The sequence below is a fragment of the Hetaerina americana genome, unplaced genomic scaffold, assembly GCF_022747635.1.
Source record: "Hetaerina americana unplaced genomic scaffold, ioHetAmer1.1.p SCAF_3, whole genome shotgun sequence".
NCBI classification, from domain to species: Eukaryota; Metazoa; Arthropoda; class Insecta; order Odonata; family Calopterygidae; genus Hetaerina; species Hetaerina americana.
In genome coordinates, this window is record NW_027286874.1 from 83,536,289 (window position 1) to 83,564,101 (window position 27,813).

Sequence of the window (27,813 nt, forward strand, 5' to 3'; positions counted from 1 at the left end):
TATCTGTATCCAAATCACAATTCTTTAAAAAAACATTCGCTCTATATATCACACACAGTGCTATTACTTACGAAAATAATTACCTCAGTTTTGTTTTGAAAATATGATACATGGAAACAAAGTTATTTTTCATTCCAGTATTTTCATGTACTTCCTTTCATTACAGGTATTGCTCACAGGGACCTCAAACCAGAAAATATCTTGTGTGTTTATCCTGATAAATTAAGTCCAGTGAAGATATGTGACTTTGACCTAGGATCAGGGATCAAGTTCAATGCTAACCTCTCTTCACCACTGACTACTCCTCAACTGTTAACTCCTGTAAGTATTTCTCTTTGTGTGGGTTCTAGTCTCTCGTATGAAGCATTTCATGCAAATAGCAGTAATGTTTTTAAAAATACATATATTTTGTTACTCAGCAATACATTAAAAATGAGGATACTTTTGTACCTTTGAAATTTATGAAATCCCATTGCAAATGTAAGGGGAAGATTTTTAATAATTTTGTTGCAATCATAACCCCCTTTTTTTCATGAAAACTGTTATTGCTCGATAAATTCAATGATTAAAAAAGTCAGGTGTAGATATTTCAAACCCTGTTGAACGAATACAAATGTTAATTCCTTGGGCATTTATAATTGTGTGCTCTTTCATGTGATTTTCATAGGTGGGAAGTGCAGAGTTCATGGCTCCAGAAGTAGTTGATGCATTTGTTGGAGGAGATGCTACTACATATGATAAACGATGTGATCTCTGGTCCCTGGGAGTCATAACATATGTTCTTCTGTGTGGTTACCCACCATTTTATGGGATCTGTGGTGCTGATTGTGGTTGGGAGAGGGGAGAAAATTGTCCACGTTGCCAGGTGAGTTATGTTCTGCCTTTACTATTTTAATGTAATGTGTTATAACATTTGAGGAAGCTCTCGTGGCTTAACTTTTTGCAATGAAGTCTCTATGGTGGCTCATATCTCAGTAATTTTATAATCTTACCTTATTTATAGTACTCTGTAGCTTTTTATCGTCTTGAGCTTACTAATATGTAATAAGGGGGGTTGCCCGGAAGCTGAGATCATTTTTGTCATTAGAGATAGGTGAATAATTTGGTAGGGGTAGAATATTCAGGGAATGGGAGAAGGGTTGAGAGAACATCATGAAACTTGTAATTAAATGCACCGAAGTATCTTAAATATAACATCCAACCCAACAGACCAGTACTCTAAGAGTATTTGTATGTGATTTTCTTTAAATGTGGCACCCAAGTATGTTTCAGGACAATGCTGAAACTTTCTGGCACTGCCAGGATTTTAAACTAGGACCATGGAGGTGGGGAACCAGGGTACTGGCGACTTCCTTAATCCAATCCTTAGTTCAGCCCAGAAATCAGGGTACTTAATGTGTTATAAGTGTATGTTGGCTTATAAAGTTATAAGATATATGTTGGCTTTCACCGCTGTACCCCCTTGGATTGAAAGTAGAGAGGGCTTGTGGTTAGGACAAAGCAATAGATATAGGTATTTGGGAATTGATCATGTATCAAGATGAGGGATATACATTTTATTCCTAGGTTTCTTGAAAGTCCTATACTAGGCCTTGTGTCTCGGTTATTTATAGTATTAAATAATACTGCAAAACTGGTGACCTATTTGAATGGCATTTGTTAATGAATCTATGCCCAATTAAAATTCCTGCCACGCCTTTGCAGTTGCCTGAGGTTTCTTTTTTCATCGCCTGATAGCAAAGTGGCAGAGATCAGCTAGCTAGTAGTGCTTCAATAATTGTCCAGGCAGCACAACTGTCCATTTTCATAAAAGCAGGTTATTAAGGATATCAATCCTATTTAATGACCTAATTTTTTAAATATATAAGTTGTGTAATTTAACTTCCGCGTTACATTAATAGCCTGCAGACAAATTAACTTTTTAAATGTGGGTATGATAAAAGATGTTTCGGAAATGACACTGTTGATAACCTAAATTTCATAATCATATTTTTGAAATACCCAAGTAACACCTAAAAATGATTCAACTCACTGAGCTGATATAAATGAATTCTGAGATTGAAATCTTTAGTTTTAGTTAATATTATGTTTTGGTATCATCTATATATTATTGAAAAAGTGAATTCATCCAGTTAAATAGCCAAGGAAAAGTATCTTGAGACAGTCTTATGTAACAGCCTATTGATTTCTGTAATTGCAGCAACTTCTCTTCACGAGTATCCAAGAAGGCCGATATGAATTCCCAGAACGCGACTGGAAACATATCTCTGAAGAAGCTAAATCCCTTGTCAGGCAGTTGTTGGCCAAAGATGCTATGATGAGACCATCTGCTGAATCAATCCTATCTCATCCCTGGTTGGCAGATGACAAGGAAACTTCTGCACCCATTCCAACTCCTGTATCATCGCAGACCCTTACCACACCCCAAATAATTAGAAGGTAAGATGAGGCTTGAAAGAAAATGTGTGTTTACAAGTTAATGTAAAACTTCTCTTAAATTGATTTGAAATGGTTTTTTAAGGAAATTTTGATTGCAATTCTTAATCAGGTGATTAATTCAATATATCTGTTTGCACAAGTATTCGTAGAAAATTATGAAATACCATAACCAACTTTAAAATGGAACACTAATGGTCATCAACTGAGATTGGTGGTTAGCAGTTCAGTCAATTTAGTATAAAGGTTAATAATTTGAAGTTGAAGAAATAAGGTTTTTATTATTAGGGAATATTTTAGTGTGTGCAGCTTGGGCATGGTGAGACTTTTTTGGTCAAAGTTCCATGTTATTGGAGAGGGGGCAATTATCAAGTAGGTTGCCTAAACAAAATGTGCCAAAGGGGACCATGGAAGAAGGTGAGAAATGGCATTTCTTGATAGATGAAAGTGTAAATGATGGAAGAAATGAACCACACTACAAATATTAATGTGAAAAGTGCAAGGATCTCAAGGGGTTTTACGTGTGATAAACTTTTAAAGTTTAAATATGAAGAAGTTATTATCAATGTGTGCTGGGAAATTGGGTGCATTGTGTTCTAATGACTTTTTGTACTTGATTGCAGGAATAACAGTTCTAAGGAGCTGTCTGCCTTTGCAGAAAGTGCGATGGCTGTGAACCGGGTTGTTTTGCAGCATTTCAGTATGAATATGGATCTCAGACATCTTAATGAAGGTACCACTGATGACAGAGGCGTGTCCCTGAGTTCTCCAGTTTTTGATGACCAGCCAACTCCTCCATTTGGACTCTCTCCTCCATCCGAGTCAGCACTAGTGCAGCGTCGCATGACTAGAGCTGCTCAGAGTCTTCGCATGGAGGCTATGGCAGCTTCTCCCAGTGGTTAAGATGTCTTGGGGATCAAGTGAGAGACCTGGGGGAGGATTGTAGTCGTTTGTCATGTGGAAATGGTGCAAAATGAACTGATGGGAAAGAATGGCTATAGCAACCTGCCTGAACTCAGTGGGTGTTGAAGAAATTTCCTAAGAATGGAAGGTCCGTCCGGATGAAAACACCATGTTTGATGCATGGTGTGTAAGAAGAAGGAATTCATCATGGGTGACAATTTGTCAGCCATGATTTGGTAAGGCTGTTTTCAAGAAAAGGAGCCTTCAGGTCAAAATATCATTTAGTTCATATTGGCAAGCCATGTTTGTTTAGTTCTTGATTTTTAAAAGTTGCAAGCAATAACATTTGTTATTTACAAAGGATCTGATGGTACAAAGACTATCCAGTAAAAAATTCTTTAGTTTTGTAGTTATGGTACTCTGAAAGAAATGCATTGCATGAAATGGTACTATAATAATAATGTAAATGGTATAAAACAGTTGAGGCGTCACTGCAAGAGTGACAGTAGTACAGTGCACTATGTTCCAACAATATTACTGTTAACTCAAGCATACTGGTTGAAGATAGTGTTAGGTTGTAGACCCCAGAGGAGTACTGCAAATGGTAAAGATAAGTTAATGAAGGCATTGGAGAGGGGACAATTATCAAGTAGGTTGCCTAAACAAAATGTGCCAAAGGGGACCATGGAAGAAGGTGAGAAATGGCATTTCTTGATAGATGAAAGTGTAAATGATGGAAGAAATGAACCACACTACAAATATTAATGTGAAAAGTGCAAGGATCTCAAGGGGTTTTACGTGTGATAAACTTTTAAAGTTTAAATATGAAGAAGTGTGAAATATTATGGAGTTAAAAAGTTAAGCTAGTGACCCATATTGTGGTTTGAAATTATCAGATTTACCAAAATAATGTAACGCTCAAATTTAACTAGACGCAGCTGGAAATCAAAATCCTACTTTTTGTTTTCAGTGATTATTTGGGTGTATTTGCAGGAAAGGAGGGGAATTATTTCTGTAGAGGAAGAAGGTTATAAAGAGAGCAACGAAAAAATAATTAATGGACAAAAATAAGGCTGCTGTAAAGATCGTAGTTTAGGTTGAAAATGTTTTGTCTTTTTTATGTTTTTTTTAAAGTCTGGAATGGAAAATTTTGTGTGATGCACAATGAGAAGCAGAAAAGGTTGGGACGAAATCAGTTATTTGAGTATTGAAGAAATTTTCCCATGTTATAGAGGGGAAAGGAGGATCGATGGGAGATAGAATAAAATTTTCATGTTTCAGGAAATGAAAAACTATATACTCAGGGTTTATTGAGAGAGCGTGAGACTGCGAAAAATGTGTGTCTGTGTGTGTGTGGGCAATGACTGTATGTGTAATGGCAGTCCATGATGTGAATGTGAGAAGTATCATGTATTGCCATGTTGAAAACTAAAGTGTGATAAAGAAGTCAAGAAGCATCTTGGTTGTTTGAAGGAAAGGCCACTCGAGGGGACTTGAATGTGTGTTTCCCATGAATCTTTACATCTGGAGAAAGCCAGCATTGACTACATGTGCTGTGTGATTATGTAGAACACGGCAACTAATAATTATAAATTTTTAAATCAAAAATTTGGCCAGCTGTATTACTTGAGATAAAAAATGTGGTTTTCAATATTTCCCTCTGACAACACCTTCAGAACTTCAATGTAATCATTTCAAGGAAATAATTGATTATTAAAGAATGCTTTGGAGGTTTTAAGATGTCAAGATGCAATTTAAATGTATAGCGAGTTGAGACATTAACCTCATAAGATTTCTTGGACTTTCAGTTGATTTTGTTGATGTTGTCATTGTATGATGATTGCATTGATGTTTATGTTCTGATGCTGTATGTGAGTAAGCAACCACTAAAGGTGTTGTGATGTGGCCTAATGATTTGGTCAACTTCTGAAGATACAAATAAAATTGTACAGTTTTGTATATTTGTTTTTCATTTTTCAAATCCAAGCAAAAAGTTGGCTGACAGGTAAAATGAGTTCCCTATTGTATCCAATGTATTGTGTGGACTTAAAATTGGTTAGTCTATATTTTAACGGAAGCTGTTCTAGTTTTGTCTGCACTAAACATCAGGCAATCTGGTACCCCTAAGTGATATTTCCACTTTACAAATTTTTCAAGGGACACTAGGATTTCAACTAAATTTTCTCCGGAATAATCCCTTTTATTACTCATTTCTGTAATAAAAACGAATTCAACTATTACATGAGGCATGTGATGAATTACCTAATTTGACCTCTGGGAAAGTTGTTTCATCTACTCAAAGCCACATATGTCATCTTAGAATCTTGTTTCAGTAATTGAATTTTGAAAATGGGAATTTAATTATAAGGGAAGTGCAAGGAAAGAGGAACAAGTTGTAAATGGAGGAAAGAATGAAAGCCAAATCTTAATTAATAAAAAAGTCGTTGGATAGGACAATCACAATGGGTTAAAAATTGAGTGAGGTGGGTTTTCACTAGCCAGAATAGATCACGCCAATGCTAATTGTAGTGTGTACAAAACATGCAAATTCAGGATAAGAAAAGAAATCATAATATTCAGTACCAAGAGCCTTAAATCAAAGAATGGTAATCCGACCTGTCCTCCGTTATGTTTTCTATCTAGAGTTTGTCTGCAAACCTTCCTGAAGAAGAAGACGGTGTATAGCGTTTTATCCCATAACTTTATTTATGACGATGACATTCTTGACTGATGCAGCTATTTCCAATCGAATGTGTTTGTGCAACTAAATACGACAGAACAAGTGACTCCTTAGAGATTGAATGCATTTTTTTCTCTTCATCTTGATTTTTGCTACGAAGCGCATGAATTTTAACATGAAAACTTATTGCCATCCAGGTTCACGAGGCATATCTACGCGTAAATTTACAAAATTATGAAGGTTACGACGGAGTTAGGATCCTGTTTGACAGGAAGTACATCAGTAACCCCATGTGCAACTGTGAAAGGTTAGGTATTGATTGCATTGAAAGCACGGAATATAAGATTCGTATTTGAGTTCGTGCGCGTAAGATTACGTTTAAACAGAATTAGTAATAATTAAATTTGTGTTGTATAATTTACGTCATCTTCGGAAACGTGTATGTGGTAATTCGACTGTTACCTAGTGAGATAATCCAGGAATTGAAGACTGGCCTAGTTACATTTTGAAAATCATTTAGCAGTTCTCGCTACGGTAGTCGTAAACTTACTTGACTGTAGTTCGAAAGCATTTAAACTCGTCCATTAACAGGAAATTGAAGAATAAAATAGAGAAATATTGTGGCTCATGTCCACCGACGACGTCAGTAGTACTATAATAAATGCCGTTCAATCTCCAGGGAGTAAAACTGGAACAAGAGAGCGACCTCCGTTTAAGTTGTGTTTTTCCTTGTCCTCCGAGCTAGGAAAATCAAAGGCATCCCCAAGAGGTATGGACATTGTCTTGAGGTATCATATACTTCTGTTTACAAATTGATTATCTCCATTACATCAGTTACTTCCAAGGGCAGACTAAAATTTATTTATTCGCTAACTACATGGCATGGTAACGTATGACATTTTCTATTTGGAATTGAATTCCGTGTAAACTATCAAATTCCTTGCTTAATAATCAAATAGGTAGAGACTTATATAAATGATACATTTTTTCACATCACGATGCCATGTTCAGTACTTTTGTCTCATGTTCGAAGTTTTCACATTTAATGCACATAAATGAAAACGAATCTTAAGTGCCCTTTCTATTTATGATATACTTTGTTTTGATGTTAAATATCTTTGACATGGCATTGTCAGCTGACGTAATTAAGCATTTGAATTTATTTCAGATCGTGCTCTGGCCACTAAATTTTATTGCGACAGGTCTTTATCCCGTAACGCCGATATTAGTGAAGACACGCTGATGGAAATAATCAAGCAAAAAAGCGATGGTCCAAGACAAAAATATGATCATCCTATATGCGAGAGCCACGAATTGGGATGGCATTGTGAACCATTAGTGGATAGTCGTTCTATATCTTTCCCAAAAAAGTGTTCTCAGATTACCAAATTTCAGAACGTTTTTGGAAGTAAATAAGAAGAATACAACACCATCTAGTGCCTATTCTAACTTTCCTTCGCAATTTAAGGGGCATAAAGCATCTAAATAATTTATGATACTCCGCTCAAAAGGAAATTATTCCGCCATTTATTAACTGAATGCCCACTAGAGTACGCTTCAAGCGAAAATTTCCATAAATTTCGATTGGCGCAGGCGATGAGGTTGTCTCGTTGCTAAGCAACGCGTACACGGCGGCGAAGTAAATGTGCGTATAGCTTATAGTTGATTGATTGTAAGGGGAAGATGAAGTTCAGAATTGGGTAGGGCTCATAATTAAATGTTACTCGGACGGAACATAATTTCAGTGCCTTTGAGATGTGCACCAAAGGTTTCAAGGTCGTCATAGTTCTTGACATACATGCTGTCACTTGCCCAGGTGTGTGGTTGTGCCCAAACGGAAAAGTGCGTTTAAAGACGAATATATTAGGATTTTCATCGAAAACGAAATGTCTTCCTCCAATATTCCCTCTCCTGTTTCACGAGCAGTTTGTTTTCGAAAAGGTAACTGATTATTCATAACTATTGCGGAACAACATTCATCGCATTGCAAATATATCTGTTAACTAATATGCATACACCTTATCCTTTTAGCTAATATCTACGTGTCATCAGCTCACCGATTTGCAGAAATATTTTGGGAATCAAAGAGTGTTTCTGGAGCTAATTCAAAAAAGTGGGTCTAATTTCATCGACGAAATCGTTTTGGCGACGTTTGAAATAGCTCTCATTGACTTGCTTTATCCCTCAACCTCTCATCGGGGCATCTTGACTGGAGTGGATGTTGACTTGCTAATGCAGCCGTCATGCCACTTTCCAGTAAGTTTAGCGTTTTCTCGTCTATGATGTTATATGTCAAATTATGACTTATTTTGAATGAAATACTATTTATTTGTAGGGAATTATTGCACCAAAAGTAGAAATATCCACTAAAACAACGGTGGAAGAAATCAGTATAAGTTCACTGAAAAGTAAGAAGGGGTATATTAACCCAAAAACATTGAGATCAAAGGTAAGCTATTATAAGGATGTAACTCTTAATTTACTCGATGTTGCCCTAGTTTTATTTAGGGTCAAATTGCCATAGCATTCATCATCACCCAAGTGAGTTACAAATCGGTAGTTCTTTCATTTTCTTTACATTAAAAAAACTACTTTAAAATAAAAAACAAAAAAATACATAACTTAATATCAAAGCCTTGATCTGAGAGGCAGATAAAAATTACTTCCTTCAGAGGAATGGAAAGACGGCTATATCTCATCTCATTGTGATAGAAAATTTAGATTTCTTGCACAATCTTTACGCAATTGTTTTGGTGATTAATCTCTCATCCTTTTAAAATGTTTGCAACCAATAAAACTTGAAATCCTTCCGAGATGAAAAAGTTTCTCTGATAGTTGCTAGCAAATGGGTAAAATTCCCAACATTAAGTTAAATGCGTCTAAGAATAGAGTTCATACCCAGATTTAGTGGAGTTATTCTTTATTACCGATCTTTTGCGAAATCCTCATTGCTATTTTTATAGTTCTCATTATAAAATCCCAATGATGCATTTATGTTAAAACATCTATCGCACTGGTGTTCCAAAATGCCAATCGTCTTTTTATGCTTTTTTTGTGGTAATGTGCATGATATCTGTCATAGAAACCAAAATTTTATATTCATATAATATTTGTGTCTGTTATTGCTAAATCTTTAAAGTGTTATTTTAGTTGTTTGAAAAATAATACCACAACTTGCTCAGTTAATTGAACTAGAAAAAAAATGTCCATTTGCATTTACAGTTCGAAATATTTAGGATGTTCTATCAATTTTATAATCCTATAGGCCACTCAAAAACAAGTTGAACCTTGTATGAAACCTAAACTGGCTCGGCAAGGACACTGTAATGTATTTTATCATGGTCATCCAGTATGCCACTGTTGTTTGGAGAAGAATGATCGGCCTCCATTTGTAGTTCGTAAAACAGAAGACTGTGGATTGTCAAAGTGCTCAGGTGTTGCCAATACCTTTCCCCAGTTACCTGGTAAGGTGGGTTTGTAGATATCTGTATCTTAAATTTAAATTGAAAAAAATGAAAATATACCATCAGATTAATTTCCTTAGAAACAACTCCAGTGCATTTAATGCAAGGATTATACAGTAATTGAGGAGGAATTGTTATCAAAATGAGTGCTTGCATTCCTTAATACTCTTTGATTGAATGTCTAGTGTTGGTTTCCTGTGAAATGACTGGTGGTTTAGTAGGTTTTGATTTCTCTTCTAATATGATTTTATTTTCATGACCGGAATATGGATAGCATTGCCATGCCACAGATGGGGTGGGAAAAAGTTGATATGTCGGCACTTCAAGGATGAAGATTGGCACAAAAAGCAATTGTCTAAAGATCAGGAAAAAATCTGTAGTCATGAGGCTAACTCTCATTTACAGATGAGGCCGTTATCTTCGGGAACATTGAAGCCTGGTAATTGCAGATAGTTTGATTTTGATGGCAAGGGAAAATTTTTGTGTCATATCCCATAAAGAAATTAAATGATGAGGAATGGTGAAATATTGCAACAAGTTGATCTTTTACACAATGATGTTCTGCATTCTAATTTCAGACTGGAAATGAATTGGAATAGGATTTTAATTTTGGTGAATTGTATAAATGTAAGCCTGGTTCATTTATTCTTGGGATTTTAATGCTATCTTTATTAAATTTTACAGACTGCTGTGAATGTGTTGCTTCACACACTAGTGGAAGTTGTGGAGTTTGCAATTTATATAAGAAGTACTTTCCCAAGTATCAGAGAGAAAGTAATGCCTCTTCAAAATACATTTGCCAATCTGGTAAGAATTATTTTGCAATGAAGTATTACTATGATTAAATGTTGAACCAATAATATACTTAAAAGTAAAATTATTATTATTGTTATTCCACTGTTTCAGGTAGGTTTTTGATAGATGCGTACTATATAATGGTACAGTGATACATTTCATATGCTCTCCTGATAAAACACAACGTGACATTGGACACTGCAATAAACCCTACTTCATTTCCTCATACTTTCCACGTTCCTCTCAACATGCTTATCCTATTTCTTCCCCTTCCAGGCTTGCTCAACATTCTCCCCTATATCACAGTCTGCAATATCCCATTGCTAATCAAAGCTCTCTGCATCCATCTTTTCTCCCTCCTTTGGGTTGCTCCCAACAAACACCTCTCCTCCGTTACCTTGCCTAGCACTTCCTTGTTGGTTTTCCTTTTAGTCCATTTCACCTTTTCCATTCCTCCACACTCCCACGTTTAAAAAGCCTCCAATCTACATCTGTCATCTTGTTTCATTGACCATAGCCCCATGCTCTACAAAACCACAACTTTAAACAAGTCATTTCTTAAACTCCTACTTCTTCGTGAAGGATTCTCGGGTCTTCCACCGGGTCAAGGTTTCCATATTGGCCGACGTTTCGATGCCCGACTCGTGCATCGTCTTCAGGGTTGATGGCTGCCATTCCGTATTTGGCCGTCTTATATACCTGAGCTCCCGCCTCAGGTGACCTGTGATTGGCCCGAGGAGGGGGGACCTCCTGATTGGTCGCCGGACAGTTGTGGTCTGTTCCTTTCTTTCTTTACTTGGTTTAGCACCGGTTTCCATGCATTGCTGAGGGAATAGCCCGAATCCCTATTGAAATTATGTCCTGCCATTTTAATTTCAATTGATTCTTTGACTATTCGGTCCCAGTAACCACCGGCGCGGGCAAGTACCTTCGTCTCATTGAAATTGATGGAATGATCCATCGCGATGCTGTGTTCGGCGATGGCTGATTTTTCCAATTGTCCCAGGCGAAGGTTTCTTTTATGTTCTTTTAATCTTGTCTCAATGGTCCGCCCCGTCTCTCCGATGTAGACATCTCCGCAGGCACACGGGACTTGGTATATGCCTGGGGTCTTTAGGCCGATAGGGTCCTTTGCTCTGACGAGCAAATTTCTAATTTTTCCCGGTGGTTTGTGGATAGCCTCGATGTTGTGCCTCGCCAGTATCCTGGATATTTTATCTGAGATCGAGGCGACGTACGGCAGGCAGGCCCTTGCTATCGGTTTTTCTTTTTCCTCCTTCATCGTGCGTGGTAGCGGGTTGAAGGCCCTTTTTAGGGCCAGAGAGATTTCGCGTCCGCTATATCCATTTTGGCGAAAGGTGGTTTTGAGATGTTTAATCTCCTCCGACAAACTATTCTTGTCAGCGATGTCCCTGGCTCGTTGGAAGAGTGTATTCAACACTGCACACAGGTCACCTGAGGCGGGAGCTCAGGTATATAAGACGGCCAAATACGGAATGGCAGCCATCAACCCTGAAGACGATGCACGAGTCGGGCATCGAAACGTCGGCCAATATGGAACCCTTGACCCGGTGGAAGACCCGAGAATCCTTCACGAATCAAATACGCCGGGAAAGCACCAGATCTTACTTCTCCTACTTCTTGTTTTCCTTACTCAACATCCTCGTCATCAATTCCCTCCTCGTTGTAGCCAACATAAAAGCTTTGAGTAATGTTCTTAGCTATGCTGGTTACTTTTTAAAATTAATATCTTTAGGTGAATTGTAGATTTTAGTATAGGTTGTGTGGGTAGTACCCTTTGTAAAGTTCTCAATTACACTCCATGGTATCAGGCTTGATGATGTGGAAATTCATCTTGAATGGAAGATGAATACTAGAAATTTTCCACTTACTCTTATTCAGTACTACTGGTTTCAATGCATTGGCTTAATATCCAGGTACCTGAAGATGACGACTATGTGTTAAAACTAGTATATACTACCGAATAAAAGAGTGTGGAAAATACCTAGTATTCTTCTTTCATTCAAGTGCTCGGTTACTGACCAGAAGGCTTGGGTTCAATTGCGGTCGATATCTCTGAACATGGTTGACTTTACCCAAACTTTGATTATTTTTGGTATGAGGTCTTCTAGGAACACTATAATATTAATAGTATATTTATTTATAGGTATTCAGTACTTTTACAATTTTCTTCATTAGTCTTCTATAGATAATGTAGTGAAAGGAAATGCTCTCCTGCTCTCCCCACCCTAATATATTAATATCACACACTATTAGATGAGTTTTACTTTCACTCATGTAACCAACATTCGGGTAGCCTTCTGTATTTGTCTTGATCCTTGACAGCAGCATCTCTTTCCTGAGATTTTTTCTATACATCCATATGCTTCAGTGCATATAAGTCCTTAGGATTGCATTAGCATTATTTAGAATAAATGCATCTTTAGGTACATAATTTAGTGAAAATATGTTGGCTAGACATGCATAATATTTTGATTTAGCATTACCATAAGTTCGCAGGTATCCTCAAGATAATCTTTTATATGATCTTTTAATGCCTTAATAGGTCTTTGCTCTATGCCTACCATCATATGCCACTTGAAACTCATCCTTGACTTTCCTCTGCCTCTGTGCTTTTCTAGAGTTGCTTCTGTATAGTCTTCAGTGAACAGTTATGCTTCAAAATGTTTCTAGTTGGTTTTCCTCTTATTTATTTCAATGTTTTCAATGAACCTCTGCCTATACCCACTCCTAGTACCAAAGGGAGGATGGGATTAATTACACAACAAAATTTCCTGCTGGTGACATCCATATTTTGATGAAACTTGATCCCCATAAAGAACAAAACATGTACAAGATGAATTCAGACACTCATGAAAAATATGTGGGGATGCTTCACCACTTGACACTTAGACTTATTTATTAACAACTCACTCTAATCATTTTCTTTTCATCATTATTTTGTAACGTAGCTTTCCATTACTTCTAATTTTCTTATCTCTCTCTCTAGCTGCCCTCATATATGTCTTTTAGCTTTGGAACCGCATGAAGTTTTTGAAACATCTCAGATATCCAGGCAATTTTCATTTACCAGTTTCCCATAAAATTTATGATAACACTACTCTGTTACAGCACTAAATATTATATTAGCCTTAAATGAAAATATTGGGGTGCATACTGCAAAGCAATTATTCTCAAGTAGAAACAATGGCTTCCCTGCAATCAAATACATATCTAAAAGTTTCTTTTCATATTGTCAAAACCCTTGTCTTTTTAAATAGCTCCATAAAGATATTTAATATAAATGAAAATTGTCTCATAGAGATGTGAAGGAGATAAACTGCTACAAGGACCATCATCCTTCATAGAAGAATTAATAGGATTCTTAGAAATTTTGCAATTTGCCAGCAAATACCACTGCCCCAGTTCTGGCAGAGAGGCTCATTACTCCGTTATCTTTCACATTCTAAACCAAGTTTTAAAATTTTTCGTGGAAGCCAACAAGTTGTTCAAAACATATGACTGTAGTCAAGAGTGGAGGAATTTACTTTTAACTTTCAAATATGTTTAGCCTGTTCCTCCAGTATGTATCTCATTGTTTCCACTTAAGTTCTCTTGTGTTAATGAGAAATTAACATGCATGTGTCAAAAGTTAGCCGTGGATTAATTTTGGAGTTTATGTTGGATTTAGTTTGGAAATACGTACTTCATGAAATATTTGTACAATGGACTCCTGAGTGAGGTTGTAAGTTAGTATGACTGAGATCAAGTTGTGCTATGAGTTCAACTTCATCAAAGCCAAAACTACATTGTTTATTATCGTTTGTTATAATATTTTGCACCAAAACAATACCAATTTATATTTAGCTGTAGTGGTATTATGGGAACAATTTACTAATGGCATTCCCATTGTACATTTTCCATGCCTCCAAGATTAAGGCAATTAATCAGCTAATCCTGTGTGACTATGACTGGACTTGGGGCTGACTAAGTGAAAACCAATATACTGTTTTTTATATTTTTCTTTCTGTAATGAGATAAGAATCAAATACATATTGCTAAATGGTTTGAATAATCTAATGGCTTACATTTTTTAATGGGCTGCATCGGGGGCTCATTTTTCCCTGGAATCCTGAATAGCCATTTGGCATGTCAGGAGTCCCAAGGGTTTCATTACCAGAGTTCTTAATAAAATTAACTTTGCCAAGATAATTTAATCATGAATTATTACGATTTCATGACTTGCAGATATTGACTTAAGCCCTGATCCACAGCAAATTGATGAGTGTTGCAGTTCAGATGGTTCTTCTGAAGCACCACATCTCAAGGGTTGCAACATGTTTCAGCCTGAGAAAACTAAACACCATTTCACTGACTATACATCAAGCAGCAGGTATTGTCCTTTTTATGTGATGTATGCCCTTTGAATGTGATGAAATAATATTTGAACAGCAGAATACTGCTAAATATATTGAAATAACATTTTATGTTAGATTCAAACTAACCACCAACATGAATGTTGGGTACAAAGGGTTTTTTTGATGGGTGAATATTTTAAATATTTTGAATTTTCAATACTTTTTATGTCTAGCAAGATGAGGCACCTTTTGGGGCTATTGCCCAAATGATAATATTAATAGGAAGTTGTATATCAAATTGATATTCACCTTGGGGTGTTTGTCGATCCAGAAATACATTCAAGAGAGTAGGGTGACGTTTATGATGGCACCAGGATACAGGAGTTTATTTTAGGCATATATGTCTATGTATGCCGCTGACTAAGGGCAGAGAATAGAGAATCAGGTAATGAAGTTAGGAATAGGAGAGTAATACATGGTCTGCTATTGAAACAGGTTTTAATATCATACCTTGGGAAAATTGGGGGCTTGAAATGGAAATGAAGGTAGGTATGAAGGAGATTAGGCTTGCAGATGATCATGCATTTATTAGCCAGGCAAGCATGGGCTGTTTATTATTCAGCACATTGCAGTATGAATTCATCGTGTGAAGTATGGAATGCTGATGAATAACAAAAAAAAACAAATTATATAATGAGATTCTTAAGAAGTATGTAGGATCATCTTAGCCTTCTTCTATTTAAGACTCCTTAATAAATCACTGGTATCACCTGGCTGAACTTGGTCCAGGTTACTGAGAGTTTATGCTTACAATTTGTAAAAAATATATATGCACACTATATGGTGACATATCATTATGCAGTAAACCAATCCTAGGATTGAAATACTGATGATGATATGTCACTTGTTGTTGCTGTTGTATACCTGATGTGCAGTAAACCGAAAACAGATAGATAAAGCTTATTATTAGGTAGAAGATGAAATAATTTAAATTATCTGATAGAGAAAGTCATAATGTTACACCTTTTTATTTTGTCACTACTGGCATTATTTTAAGTTTTTCATCACCATTTCAACTATCAACAAGGTTTCCTGTTACATGCGCAGTTATTATAGAGCAGTATTGCTGCACCCCAGTTGTTTTAAGAATATGTTCTGGAGAACACTGTGTGGTGCTGTAAGTGCTACTAATAATTATAATACTTCTGTTTGGATTTTGAATTGGAAGATACAGTCCAGGCATATAATTTTTTACTTGGCCAATGCCCACACGCCACGCATAGCTCATACATTTAGGTAAGAAAACAATGCGTACATCCATAGGAGTAAAGGCATAAGTAGAGGTCAATCATTAGACTAGAAAATAGATTTGTTAATAGAGAAACTATAAATGTATCATTCAAAATAAATAATAAAATGGTTGCCACCTACTTACTCCTGTGGTCTTATAGGGTTTCTATTTAGTGTGATAGTAAAATATAATTAACAGCTTCCTGATGAATGAAATACGAAAACCATTTATTCAAAGCATGGGAGTATTGATAAACCAATGTAATAAGAGTACTCATATGGCATAGAATAGTGACTTCCATTTTTCTTTCAATTAGGCTTACCAGTGAACTTTCAAGACGGGTAAGACATGCAACAGATAGGGTTGACTATCCATTTCTGCAAACTTGCCAAGGCAAATGTAGATGTGGTGCACATCATGTTCACAAGTGAAGACCAACTATCATACATATCATGAAGGTGAAAAATGTAATTTTTCACGTTCATAGAAATAATCAAAATCAGTTTGTAATGGTAAAGGCTGCACCAATGATGTTCTGATGGTGCCCATAGTACATATTAGGCAAGGGAAAATTATCATCTTAGTTAATTTATTTGAGTTTGCTGTGGAGTTCATTGTTAAGCTTTCCACTGTGCGTGGTATTATCTTCCAAATTTTCAACATTGAAATATTGTTGACACGTCATTTTATATGCTATAATGACTTAATTCATGTATCTGAATCATGTAAATTATGATATATGGAGTTAGTCATGTGTAAAGAAATTCGGTGGGTGCTTACTTGTTTTCAGAGCCTCTTATGCTGCCCCTATATATCTGTATTATATAATATGATATAGTTTATATTCAGTTTTTTAATTGCTGTTTTCTTGGAAGAATTTAAATTTTATAACATGGTTAATAATGAATCGGTATGCATTTGGTATGAAATATAGAGATGAATATTGTGTTATCCTGCACCATTCAGACAATTAAATTACTTAAAAGTGTTTTGCTGAGAATAGAAAGTTCAAATTAGGTCTTCAAGGCAACCACCATAGGGAGGAAATTGGTATCATATCAATAATTAGCAAAAATAGAAAAGTACTTCATTGAATGTGATGATTTTTTTTCCTTCCCACCTTCATTCATTTCTGCTCAAGTCTGTGAGATAGGTCAGAAATAGGAGAAAGGCTGACTCCAAAATTGTAGTAGTTGGTTTAATTCTAATGAACTAATGAATGTCGTAAAGCACAAAAGCAAATCGCACACACAATTCTGCATTCAAAATACGTTTCCCCACCTTATTCCTTCATTCACTCCCTATTCATTACTCCTTTCCTCTTCACCAAAAGATATCCCCCCTTACCTCTAAACCATAGTACCATTGTTGCATTGGTAATATGCATTCCCTTCCCTTATTGTGGAAATCTTATTATTTCTTGTCAGAGTTTTGATGTGCATGGAATGAGACAAATAAAATAATGTATCTGGTGCTGGTATAATGGAGAGATTTGACTCTAATTGAGGTTATGTTGTGTACTAAGTAAGATTTTTTTGTATGCCTCCTTTATTGTAATGTGCATTTTTTAATTTCTTATTTTTGTTAATTGTCCAACTTTTGCTACTGATTTGTTCCTGGCTATGTTGAAGAAGAGGGGAGGGAGAGATATTAGGAGCCATTTCTGAAGGCCAGATGTCAGTTTGCTAGTCCTGTACAAACTTTACCCTAATATAAAACTTTTTTTAATTACATCATGTGAAATATGGATGTATGATAAAGTGCTATAGAAGGCATATTATCATCAAGGTGTCTGTCAACCTTGGAAACTAGGAAAACTTGGAACACTCTAGGAATTTCATTTACTGGAAACACTAGGGGAATTAGGCAGTCTTCTGGTAGAATCTGGCACATTTTGCATTGGAAAGTTCTATGCTTGTCATTTTGGAATGTGTTTGAGGGATGCTGCTAATTTATGTAGGTATCTCTGATCTTCACAGCCCTTGCTCTACTTGACCTTCCATTGATAGGTACTGCATTAAGTTTGCACAAATTTAAGCAGTGAGTCATGCTTTACCTGAATATAAAGGTCTAATCATTTTATTTTTTGAGTAATTTTACTGTATGTTAATTTTTACTGTGGTGCTTGTAATTTGTGTCATTGTTATTTAGAGGATATATTTCATTTTGTTCCTCAGCTGGAATGGCACTGACCTCGCCACTGCTGGCATTCTTGTTTGGGTATATTATTTTAGAGAAGCAAAATCGCCCTATTTTTTTCAGAATTTTGTGTTCATTTTTCTAGAAATATTTGTCTCTTGAAGTAAGGTTTCACCATCAATAGCTTGTGATTGCAAGAGTATTACGAATCGCAGTTGTGGGCTTCCTCCATAATCTTCACATATTCATGTATTACATGCCCATTATCACCATGAGACTACCAACCAGTTCTTGTCTTTTTTAACACCTGCAGTCAATAATGTTTCGATTCCTGGAGATACCTCTCTCAACTTCAAACCATCTGTGTGATTTTTTGGGTACCAGAACTTATTAGAAAATCATAGGCGGCACAGGGAAGGGACCTCCCTTCCCCTGATGGGTGACTTTCACACCCCATTTGGATTAGTATTGGTTCTACCTTCGTGTATTAAACCAACCTTCAGGGTGATGACTATGGTTTTTATATTAAACTAATAGTTGTCCTGAAAAAATTGTTTTTGGGACAAATCTTGCCCTGATCAGCAGAAAATATCCCTTGAAAAATTCAAGGAAATTTTTGATGGTTGAATGGGAGACAGACACCTGGCATAAAAGAGTAAGAGTATTCTACCCTTACTCTTTTATCTCCTCATAATTGATGTTTGGGTTTGAGAAAAAGGGCCCGGTTGGTGTGATGATTCATTATAGATCAAATTATACTGCAAATTCGTGTCCTTCCATCTACCGTATATGTAATCCAGAAATTGCCAGCCAAGTGGTAGGATAATTATGAAATAAAATCTATTGCACTTTTTCATTAAATTTTTCACTGACCATTGTTTCAGTGCAAAAACTCTTACTCATCTATGCATACCATGTAAATAATATATGCACATTAAAATTACTATTAGGGGGGAATGAAATTTAATGCAAAAGTGAATTGAATTTCATTAGTCTCGTATCATAATGAAAATTTAAAAAGAGTAGAAAAATGGTGGCAAGCCAAACAATGTAATTTCATGGAAAAAAATTAAATACCAATCAAAGTGAGATGTAAAAAATTGTTGATGGTATTATGCTACCATCTATGCAGATTCCTTATTGTCAGTGTACTTTACTAAAAATATATTTTCCCATGTACTTCACCACTTCATGCTTAATCTACATTGGCCAGATAATATCAGAGAAAAATGCATAGTTTTGTGAATATTGCAGTAATATTTTGATCTGCTTTCTGTGAATCCTATTTACGAGGGGGACCCAAAATTAATGGAAATTGGGCTGCAGTGGCGAGCGAGAGTGGGGGAAGCCTTTGTTTGGCCGGTTGTACTTCAGGCTCATGCCGCCTGCATTAATTTGAAGCACCATTGCTTTGACTGGATCAGTCCGTCTGTGAGAGCTGTTTCAGTGAAACAACTTTTTTCATTTCGGCAAAAAACGTGATGGCGGATTATCAAGAGCAACAGTGAAAATTGCGCTGCAGTGAAATTTTGTTTCCTGTTGGGGAAATCAGCCGCGGAAACTGTTGTAATGCTCAAGATGCTTATGGGAAAGCTACCCTAAGCAAAACCAGAGTCTATGAATGGTTTACACATTTTAAAGATGGTGAAATGTCAATTGAAGACCAACCCTGTTCAGGCCACCCTTCAACATCATTTGTGAAGATTCGCAGATCCATTGATCAACTCTGTGAGATGTCTGGAGTGTCATGGAGTTCAATTTTAGAGGATTCTTGAGCAGATCTTTGGCACACAGGCGACTGATTCTTCCATCATGACAACGCGCCGGCTCATACCGCCCGCTCCATGAAGCAGTTTTTGACAAAAAAGGCATGACATCAATTGTTCACTCCCCCCTACTCACCGGATTTAGCTCGCTGTGACTTCTTTTTGTTTTCCAGACTCAAAAGGGACATGTAAGGGAGGTGTTTTGACACTGTGGAGGAGGTAAAACAAAAATAACTAGAAGGCCTATAGGAAATCTCGATAAATGAATTTCAGAAATATTTTGAACAATGGAAGCATCATTTGGAGAAGTGCATTTTGGTCAATGGGGAATATTGTGACGGTGAACAAAATTTAATGTAAATATATTGAGAACTGAAGAATCTATAACAACATTCCTGTTATTTTTGGGTCCCCATCTTATGTAATGAACAGTAATATGCATTATACCATGCCAATTTTTCTTGGCTACCTAACTTCTTTTATTCATTAATTTTATTGAGCATCATGAGGGTATCATTCTGTATGAACATTTATTTCTTGAGAGGGCGTGGGGCAATCACCTTTTATGCAGCATGCTGCAAGTCATAAATCTATGTACATTCAATAAACAGTGGTCAACTAAAGCATGCAGCCTGGTTCAGTAACAAAAGCAAATTGTACATCAGAATGAAGAGTACATCTACTTCCAGCGTGCCTTCCAAAATTCATGGGATATTTTTTGGAGCATTAGCAGAAAATTTAAGATATTTGAGTCAGTGTTACAATTCCAAATTTATAGCAAAGTATTTTTGGTTTTATTCTACATGAATATATGTGCTCTGTACATTATTGGCAGCAGTAGTGGCACAAAAATGGGTTGTAGGGGAGAATTTTTTGTTGAACTTTGGATAAATTATTATTTTATATGGGCTTTCATGATCATCAGTTATGTTGTTTACCATATCTATTTTACATTTACCTTATTTGTGTAGTGATTAATAATTCTGTAAAATGTTTTGCATGAAGTAGGTACTTGTGTGTTACCTTATTTAGTTATTTGTTACGCTTATAATGGTTGTCCAATTGTGTAATAATTGTAATGTTGAGTTTTCAAAAGTTATATAATATAACCTAATCAATGTTAAACATAAAATAATGACTATAATAGTGGCAAAGTGTTCATACTTCCCCTTTGGCAATTAGGATAGTTAAGTCATAGCAAATAACAGGATAAAAACAATATATAGGTACAGATTGCTATGAGATATTGCTATATATTTTTGGGATACATGGAAATGATAACTGCTGTGGATAGTAATAATCTCACAAATTTTCCAAGCTTTTTAAGGACTAACTTGCAGGGGGCTTTCAACCATGCAATTTAAATTTTCCACAAGTGCCAATAAATAATTTTATTGTTAATGAATGTAATCATATCAGCATATATTGTATCACACTTATTGTTTGCTTCATAAATGGGTGTGAATACACTACATGTGGCAGAAAATATTTCTCCCAATATAAAATTTACAATTTGATTGTATCTATCATTATTTAAATATTTCATTCTTACATCTCACAAACCTACATGTGGTTTTGGCTGACCTCCAATTCTCTCAATCCTGATGACAATATAATTTTTCTGATTTGTGCACATCTGAAAGATATCATTGTTAAATATGGAAGCAAATTAAAAATACAATTATCATCAGTCATCATCATTGTCATCTTCTTTAAGCTCTTGTTCATATAAGCCTCATATTGGCCCAATGTTTCCTTCCTTTGTTCATGACAAGACAATTTTTTTAACTGGCTAAAGGAAGGTACTTAAATGATCCACGTGTGTGGAGATCACACCAATGTGGATATTTCAAATCAGACCATGTCGGACAAGGGTGGAAAAAGGCTTTAGATAGGAAAAGTGTAATGCATATGTCCACACCTAAAGTATAGACTTTTTACTCGACTCCAGTAAAGATAATTCAAGGGCATGAGGCATTAGGATATCAGTCATGGGAAACTAGAGGAAGAAATCTTTAAATGGGGTGATATGTTTTTAAATGTATTTTCCTCTTGTTTACCATTATCGTGATATATGCTAGGCAGAGTAAAAGATGTTGCCCATTGTGGTAAGAGAAGGGGCTTTTTAAGTATAATTTGCAATTTATGAAAAATTTTATTTTGTGATATTTCCCACTAATTTTTATTTTTAAAGATTATTGCTCACATTCTGAACTTTGCTCTCTCCTCTCACTGAAGCAACTATGTCACTAACTTATTGTATCCCAAACTATTACAAATGTGTAATAATAAGAAAATCAAAACAAAACTATTTTTAAATAGTGAATTCTGTACAATTTTACATCTCTGGGGAGGTGTTGTTATTTTGCATATCTTTTTGTGGAGCTCAGGTGGTCTATGAAATTAGATGAAGCTGAACTATGGGGTCAAGGACTGACCTATAAGTGAAACCACATCCCCTCCTTCCCCCCAGCTAACCTCCCAAGTGGGTGACATCTGTTGTCAACGGCCGACCTCTATTAAGATGTGGTCCAGGGATGGAACTAAGGGGTAATTTAACTGTTAGTTAGCATAAAACTTCATGACTTACTACTTGCTTATTGCATTTATGTATGTATCTGAGATTATCTTTTTCCAGGGTGTAATTATTTACATAAAACACTGATGTAGAGTCACCATGTAGCTTTTATGTGGTATCTATATATTTTTTTGATCCAATGAAATGACATGCCATTCCTAGTTTTCTGGGATTGTGCAGGGGTTAATCATGGTTTCACCACTTTCCATCACATCTGTAGGCTGATCCATTACTCAGAAGTTTTGAGAAAACTAAGACAAGCCCTATTAATATTAATACAGTATGTGAAATTATCCAGTTGGAGAGCTTATTTTCTTAATCTAAATTACCCTAATTGTATTTTATGACACTTATACATATTCTTTGTAGTCACTGACAACTCTATTCTGAATTATTATATTTGATATTGAGTGCATAGTTCTAAAAGGGTCATTGGTATTGTGCTGGCTAATAATCTTGAATACAATTATGTTCATCTAATGTGACTTAATTTTGCTGTAGAACTTAATTGAAGTGTGTTAATCCATACTATTGTAATAATCTATGTCAAACCCATTTTTAATAAAAAATAATTCAAACATTCTGAATTAGTATCAACCCTTAAAAATGTGCTTACTAATGTTGGTTAATTTATAAAACCATTACAATTAATTAAATAAATCAGCATAAGAAGATCTTATAACATTGGAATTTTCATTCATGACAGATCTGCCAAGACATAACAGATGTCATAGTTATTGACAGATAATAATTATCCTTCATTTGACCAAGGGCAGGAATTGAATAAGGCATTATATGAATTGGCCAAATGCTCATTTGATAATTTTTCCACTGACTTATCTTGAAAACACAGGAAAATAATTGGTTTGAATAAAAGTTACCAACAATGGAATGAAATTATCATAGCGTGAAAGTTTGACAGAATGAAGGAATAAGAGTTGTATGATTTTAGTATGTTTAATGTTAAGAAAATAAAGTGGAAGAATATTTCATATTAAAGGGATTGTAGTTCTTAAATAGTGAGATCTCATGCTATGAAAATGTCTGCTGTTATGCAGTTGAATAGTTACAAATAACCTCCAAATGGATAAAATTTGTTGTCTCAGGCGTAACTTTGTGGAATTTGCATAACATATTGAAATCCAAATGGATAATGCTTTGTAATTGTATAGGTTGAAGCAAAGGCAGATGCCATATGAGTGATGTGAATTACAAGATAGTAAAAATATCCATTGGAATTTTTTTCCATTTTCAGGAAACTAAATACATAGATTATACCTATGTGATAAGAAATTGAAACTTCCAGTTAGTACATGTACCACTATAATATTCAAAACGATAGAGCTGTCAACTTTGAAAGTGTGTTACTTGGATAAATTTTGCTAGAGAGCTAAGTATTATACAAATTTTGATGGTTTCATGCATGCCCTAGATGCATTGTGCAAGTTCATGGAACAAAAATTGCTTTAATGGATTTTGATGAGAGAAAACTAAATAATGGGATTGAAAAGCAAGGCGAAAATTATGTTTGGTCAACTTTTGGAGACAATAAACGATAAAAGGTGTTCAAGCTGATGAAAATTTTATCATAAGCAAGGAAGCTATAAACATTCTGCCAAATGCTGTTCTCAAATTATGAATACTTTACTCAAATTATGAATACTTTACTCAAATTATGAATTGAAATATATTGGCGTATTCATAAAATCTGTATCACAGTCATCTGGTGATTGGTTTTTTTTGTGAAACTTCAATATTATGTCAGCAAACATTTCATGTCTGTTCGAAGTACTTTATTTTGGATTTTTTGCATCATGCAAAAAATATTATCCTTCCATTAAGGCTAGGAAAATAGAAACTGTGGCTGATGGAAAATCCAAGGAATGTTGTCGGGAATCAGCACTCTGTCAGATGCTGTCAAATCCTCTTATTCTGTATGGATTTTGCTCTTGTGAAGCTTTCAGGATCTGTGTAATATTTTGCTCTCTGACAGAAATCACCAGAGTAGTTTACTTTCAAAATCCATGGTTATATCATTTTGAGTGTGAGAGAGGTCTGTAGTTTGCTCCACTAAATCTTCTGGCAATGAATATGTTACTAGTTCTTCCCTGCATGTGATTAAGGGATTTGATTTAGACATGTTTCTTGTATCCATATTAAAAGAGTTCATAATTTTTCACAGACTTCATTTCACCATACAATGCATTTCACTGACTTGCGGCATCATCAGTTACAAGTGACGCACACAGCTGTTGAATATATACCAATCAAACAAAGGAGAAGGGAAGTTGAAGATGGGAGGGGGAGGTTTTCTGGGAGTAAGTCTGTGGTCGTGGCTTTTTTGGTTAAAGGAAGAAGAGGTGGTGGTGCCTTGGTTATGACTAAGCATTGGATCTGGTCTGGGTTAATTGGGGGGGGGGGGGGAAGGGGCTAGGTGCGGCCAGCTACTTCGAACCATTGGATTTGTTTACCATTGATCCAGCAGTGTCCTCTAATGGCTCATATAACCTATTGACTTCTTCCCTCCTATGTATGCTTTGTGGTATGTAATGTGAATGATGTTCAATCATTCTGTTTATGGAAGATTTTGAATGGAGACTAGTGGGATGGTTGTTATTTTCCTCTCCTTGTTGAGGGTTTGCAGCTATGTGCTTGGTATCACATATTTTAAAATAAAGGTTTGAAGCATGGTTAGAACAGTGAAGTTCTTATTAAAAAATGTTTCTTATATGACAGTTCATTACTCCAGAAATGTTGGAATCTGTTCTTTGCAATTAGGTATTTCCCATCACTTCTTTCAAATTCATTGTTTAGAAATGCTGACATATTTATGCATATCACAAGGTGAGAGATGACTCATCTGTTGATGCATGATTTTCATGCCCAACACTACCTAGGAAAATGTGCTTTGCCCTTCCAAAAGCATAGCTGGTAACATATCATTGGTGTTTTTCAAGGTCATGACTTAAACTCTAAATCTTACCCCAAGTAATATTTGTCCCCTTTTATTCTACATTTCTCTCCCTCCATTATCCTCAACTTTAGATTTGGAAGAGGATACAGGTGTAATGTCTTATCAAACAGGTAGCATATGTGGCATGTGAAATTTGAGTGTCAGTGCCATCTAACCATTTCAAACTTCAGTTGTTCGCTTGTTAAATTTAAGCAAATTAAACTATTTCAATTCAGTATCAGACTTTTAACTTTATTCCACAATAAAAATTACTGGTTTCAACTCAACGCTGCAATTTTAAAAGTAAAGTTAGATATATTATGAAGGTTGCTAAAGAAACATTATAAATTTGATGATAAAAGACAAGAAATGATAGTATTCAATGGGTAGGAAAAGATTGGGTAATAAGGGAAAAGTGTTGTAGAAAGAAGGTTTAGAGGTTATCTCATTCAAAAGAAGTCGGTCGAAGAGCAGGAGCTGGGAGTGAGCAGGGGAAGAAAACAGAAAGCTAAGGATCGTGATTAAAATGCCGTGCGTCCCTCTACCAGAAGAGGGATGTTTGGCAAAAAAAAGAAAATCAGTGTAAAAGATGAGTAAACTGAAGGACCTTTGAAAAAGGTTCAATATTTATATAATTACAAATATTTTGTTGAGCTAATGATTTAAATTGTCTTTAAAATTTTTAATTTACTCATTGAGAAGTAAAATGCTGGGTTTGAAATTTATATAGTGGACCATGAGCACAAAGCATTGAGCAGAAAATAAGTAACAGTGGTATTTTTTCCATGTCAGCATTCTTCTGGTTTTCATCACATCTAATTATAAACTTGATCATATTGCTCATGTATGAACATCTAATATAATGTGACATAAATGTGGCTGTAGTTTTGCATGTATGTGTTGATTTGGCATGAGGTTTTCTTCCTTTCTACGGGTAGTGACCTAACATCGCACCCCCGCCACACGCCCTTGGGGCAGCTTGCGGGGTATTATGTAGATGTAGATAAATAACACATACATTCACAGTATTTTGTCTTCTCATGTTAAGAATCAGTTTTCCTAATTTGGAAGGATTATACAAATTAACATGTATACCTTTTATTTCTCACTAAATTGGAATTTTGTCTCCTTCCCTTTGACATGCGCAGATCCCATTTTTTCCCATACCTTCCTTATCAACTGACACTCCAATTCTTTCATCCATCCACTTACTGAATCTCTCTTTTGCCAATACTTTCCTTTTCTTCTGTACACTATCCCTATTCCTCTCCTTTTCTGTTACTCTCATTATTTTACATCTTTCTTAGACAATTTTTTCTGCCCATTTACCATTAGATACCTTAAAGCAAAGCTGCTTCCCAATCCTAACTTGAGGTGCTTTGCGGAGAGCACTTCAAGTGAATACCCTGTCCATCAGATGGGATGTATAGCTCTGGACACCTAGCCACCTTTTCTTAAGAGTAGGCTAATAATGACCCTGGGTTTGACTCCACCCTTCCTCCATTCCCATCCATCCCTAATGGTGCAAATGACCTCAGCTGTCGGTTGCCTCACCTAAATATACTACTACTGCTACTAAGCTGCTTCACTGAACCCATGGCTGGTTGTATGAGGGTAGTTTGAAAGGTTCTCAGAATCATTACCAGATGTTAGTGCTAGCACAATGAGTGTCCCTCTTAGTAATATGTTTTTCTTTAAGAGTAAACACATAATGCATCAGTGCTGTGGGAAGTGATCTGAGGTGCAGACAACTCTCTGCTGTCATTCTTTGTAGTAATATGTGAAGATGGAAAAAATTGAGATTCGAGCAGTGATTAAATACTTTGTAAAGAAAGGTGTGAAAGCAGAGGAAGTTCATGTGGACTTTCAGAACACTCTGGGGGACTTTGCTCCTTCATGTTGCCAAATGGACAAATGAGTTTAAGTTTGGTTGCGACCCCTTAGATGATGATTCTCGTAATGGCCAGCCAAAATGTGCCACAACCCCAGAAATTATTGCAAAAGTGCATAAAATGGTCATGGAAGATTGCCAACTGAAAGTGCGAGAAATCGCTGAAGCTGTAGGATTTTCATCTGGATGGGCATATCACATTGTAACAGTGGAATTAAATAGGAGAAAATTATCTACAAGATAGGTGCCACAACTCTTGATGCAGGATCACAAACGCATCAGAATGGAAATTACCGTACAATGTTTGACCCATTTTAAGAGCAAACAGGAAGATTTTCTGTGCTGGTTTGTGACTGCAGATGAAACTTTGGTCCACTATTATACCCGAGAGACAAAACAGCAGTCAAAGCAGTGGAAATATGTTGATCCACCACCACCAAAGAAAGTAAAGGCAATACAGTTAGCCAAAAAGGTGATGGCTTCAGTTTCCAGGGATGCGAAAGGGATTCTGCTGATAGATTATCTTCCCACTGGTCAAAAAACTACTGGCAAATGCTAC

At 35.8% G+C, this 27,813-nt stretch overlaps 2 protein-coding genes across 7 annotated transcripts in view; both read left to right on the forward strand.

Moving 5' to 3' along the window:
* Positions 1–5,298, forward strand: part of Lk6 (Lk6 kinase) — a 255,815-nt gene extending 250,517 nt beyond the window's left edge. For all 3 annotated transcript variants that reach the window (XM_071588760.1, XM_071588762.1, XM_071588763.1), the window contains 4 exons: positions 167–321; positions 668–865; positions 2,201–2,439; positions 3,060–5,298. In XM_071588760.1, the coding sequence (XP_071444861.1) occupies positions 167–321; positions 668–865; positions 2,201–2,439; positions 3,060–3,339 (872 nt within the window). In that variant the 3' untranslated portion in view covers positions 3,340–5,298. The remainder of the gene's footprint in view (positions 1–166; positions 322–667; positions 866–2,200; positions 2,440–3,059) is intronic.
* Positions 5,299–6,369: 1,071 nt separating this feature from the next.
* LOC139690772 (spermatogenesis-associated protein 6) overlaps positions 6,370–27,813 on the forward strand; it is a 39,710-nt gene continuing 18,266 nt past the window's right edge. The window contains exons 1-9 of one of the 4 annotated variants that reach the window (XM_071588326.1): positions 6,370–6,788; positions 7,188–7,960; positions 8,051–8,275; positions 8,355–8,468; positions 9,285–9,483; positions 9,758–9,922; positions 10,168–10,290; positions 14,527–14,671; positions 16,244–23,069. In XM_071588326.1, the coding sequence (XP_071444427.1) occupies positions 7,775–7,960; positions 8,051–8,275; positions 8,355–8,468; positions 9,285–9,483; positions 9,758–9,922; positions 10,168–10,290; positions 14,527–14,671; positions 16,244–16,358 (1,272 nt within the window). In that variant the 5' untranslated portion in view covers positions 6,370–6,788; positions 7,188–7,774 and the 3' untranslated portion in view covers positions 16,359–23,069. Of the gene's footprint in view, positions 6,808–7,187; positions 7,961–8,050; positions 8,276–8,354; positions 8,469–9,284; positions 9,484–9,757; positions 9,923–10,167; positions 10,291–14,526; positions 14,672–16,243; positions 23,070–27,813 lie in introns of those variants that run through there. The other 3 variants (XM_071588328.1, XM_071588325.1, XM_071588324.1) reach the window with 3 other exon arrangements.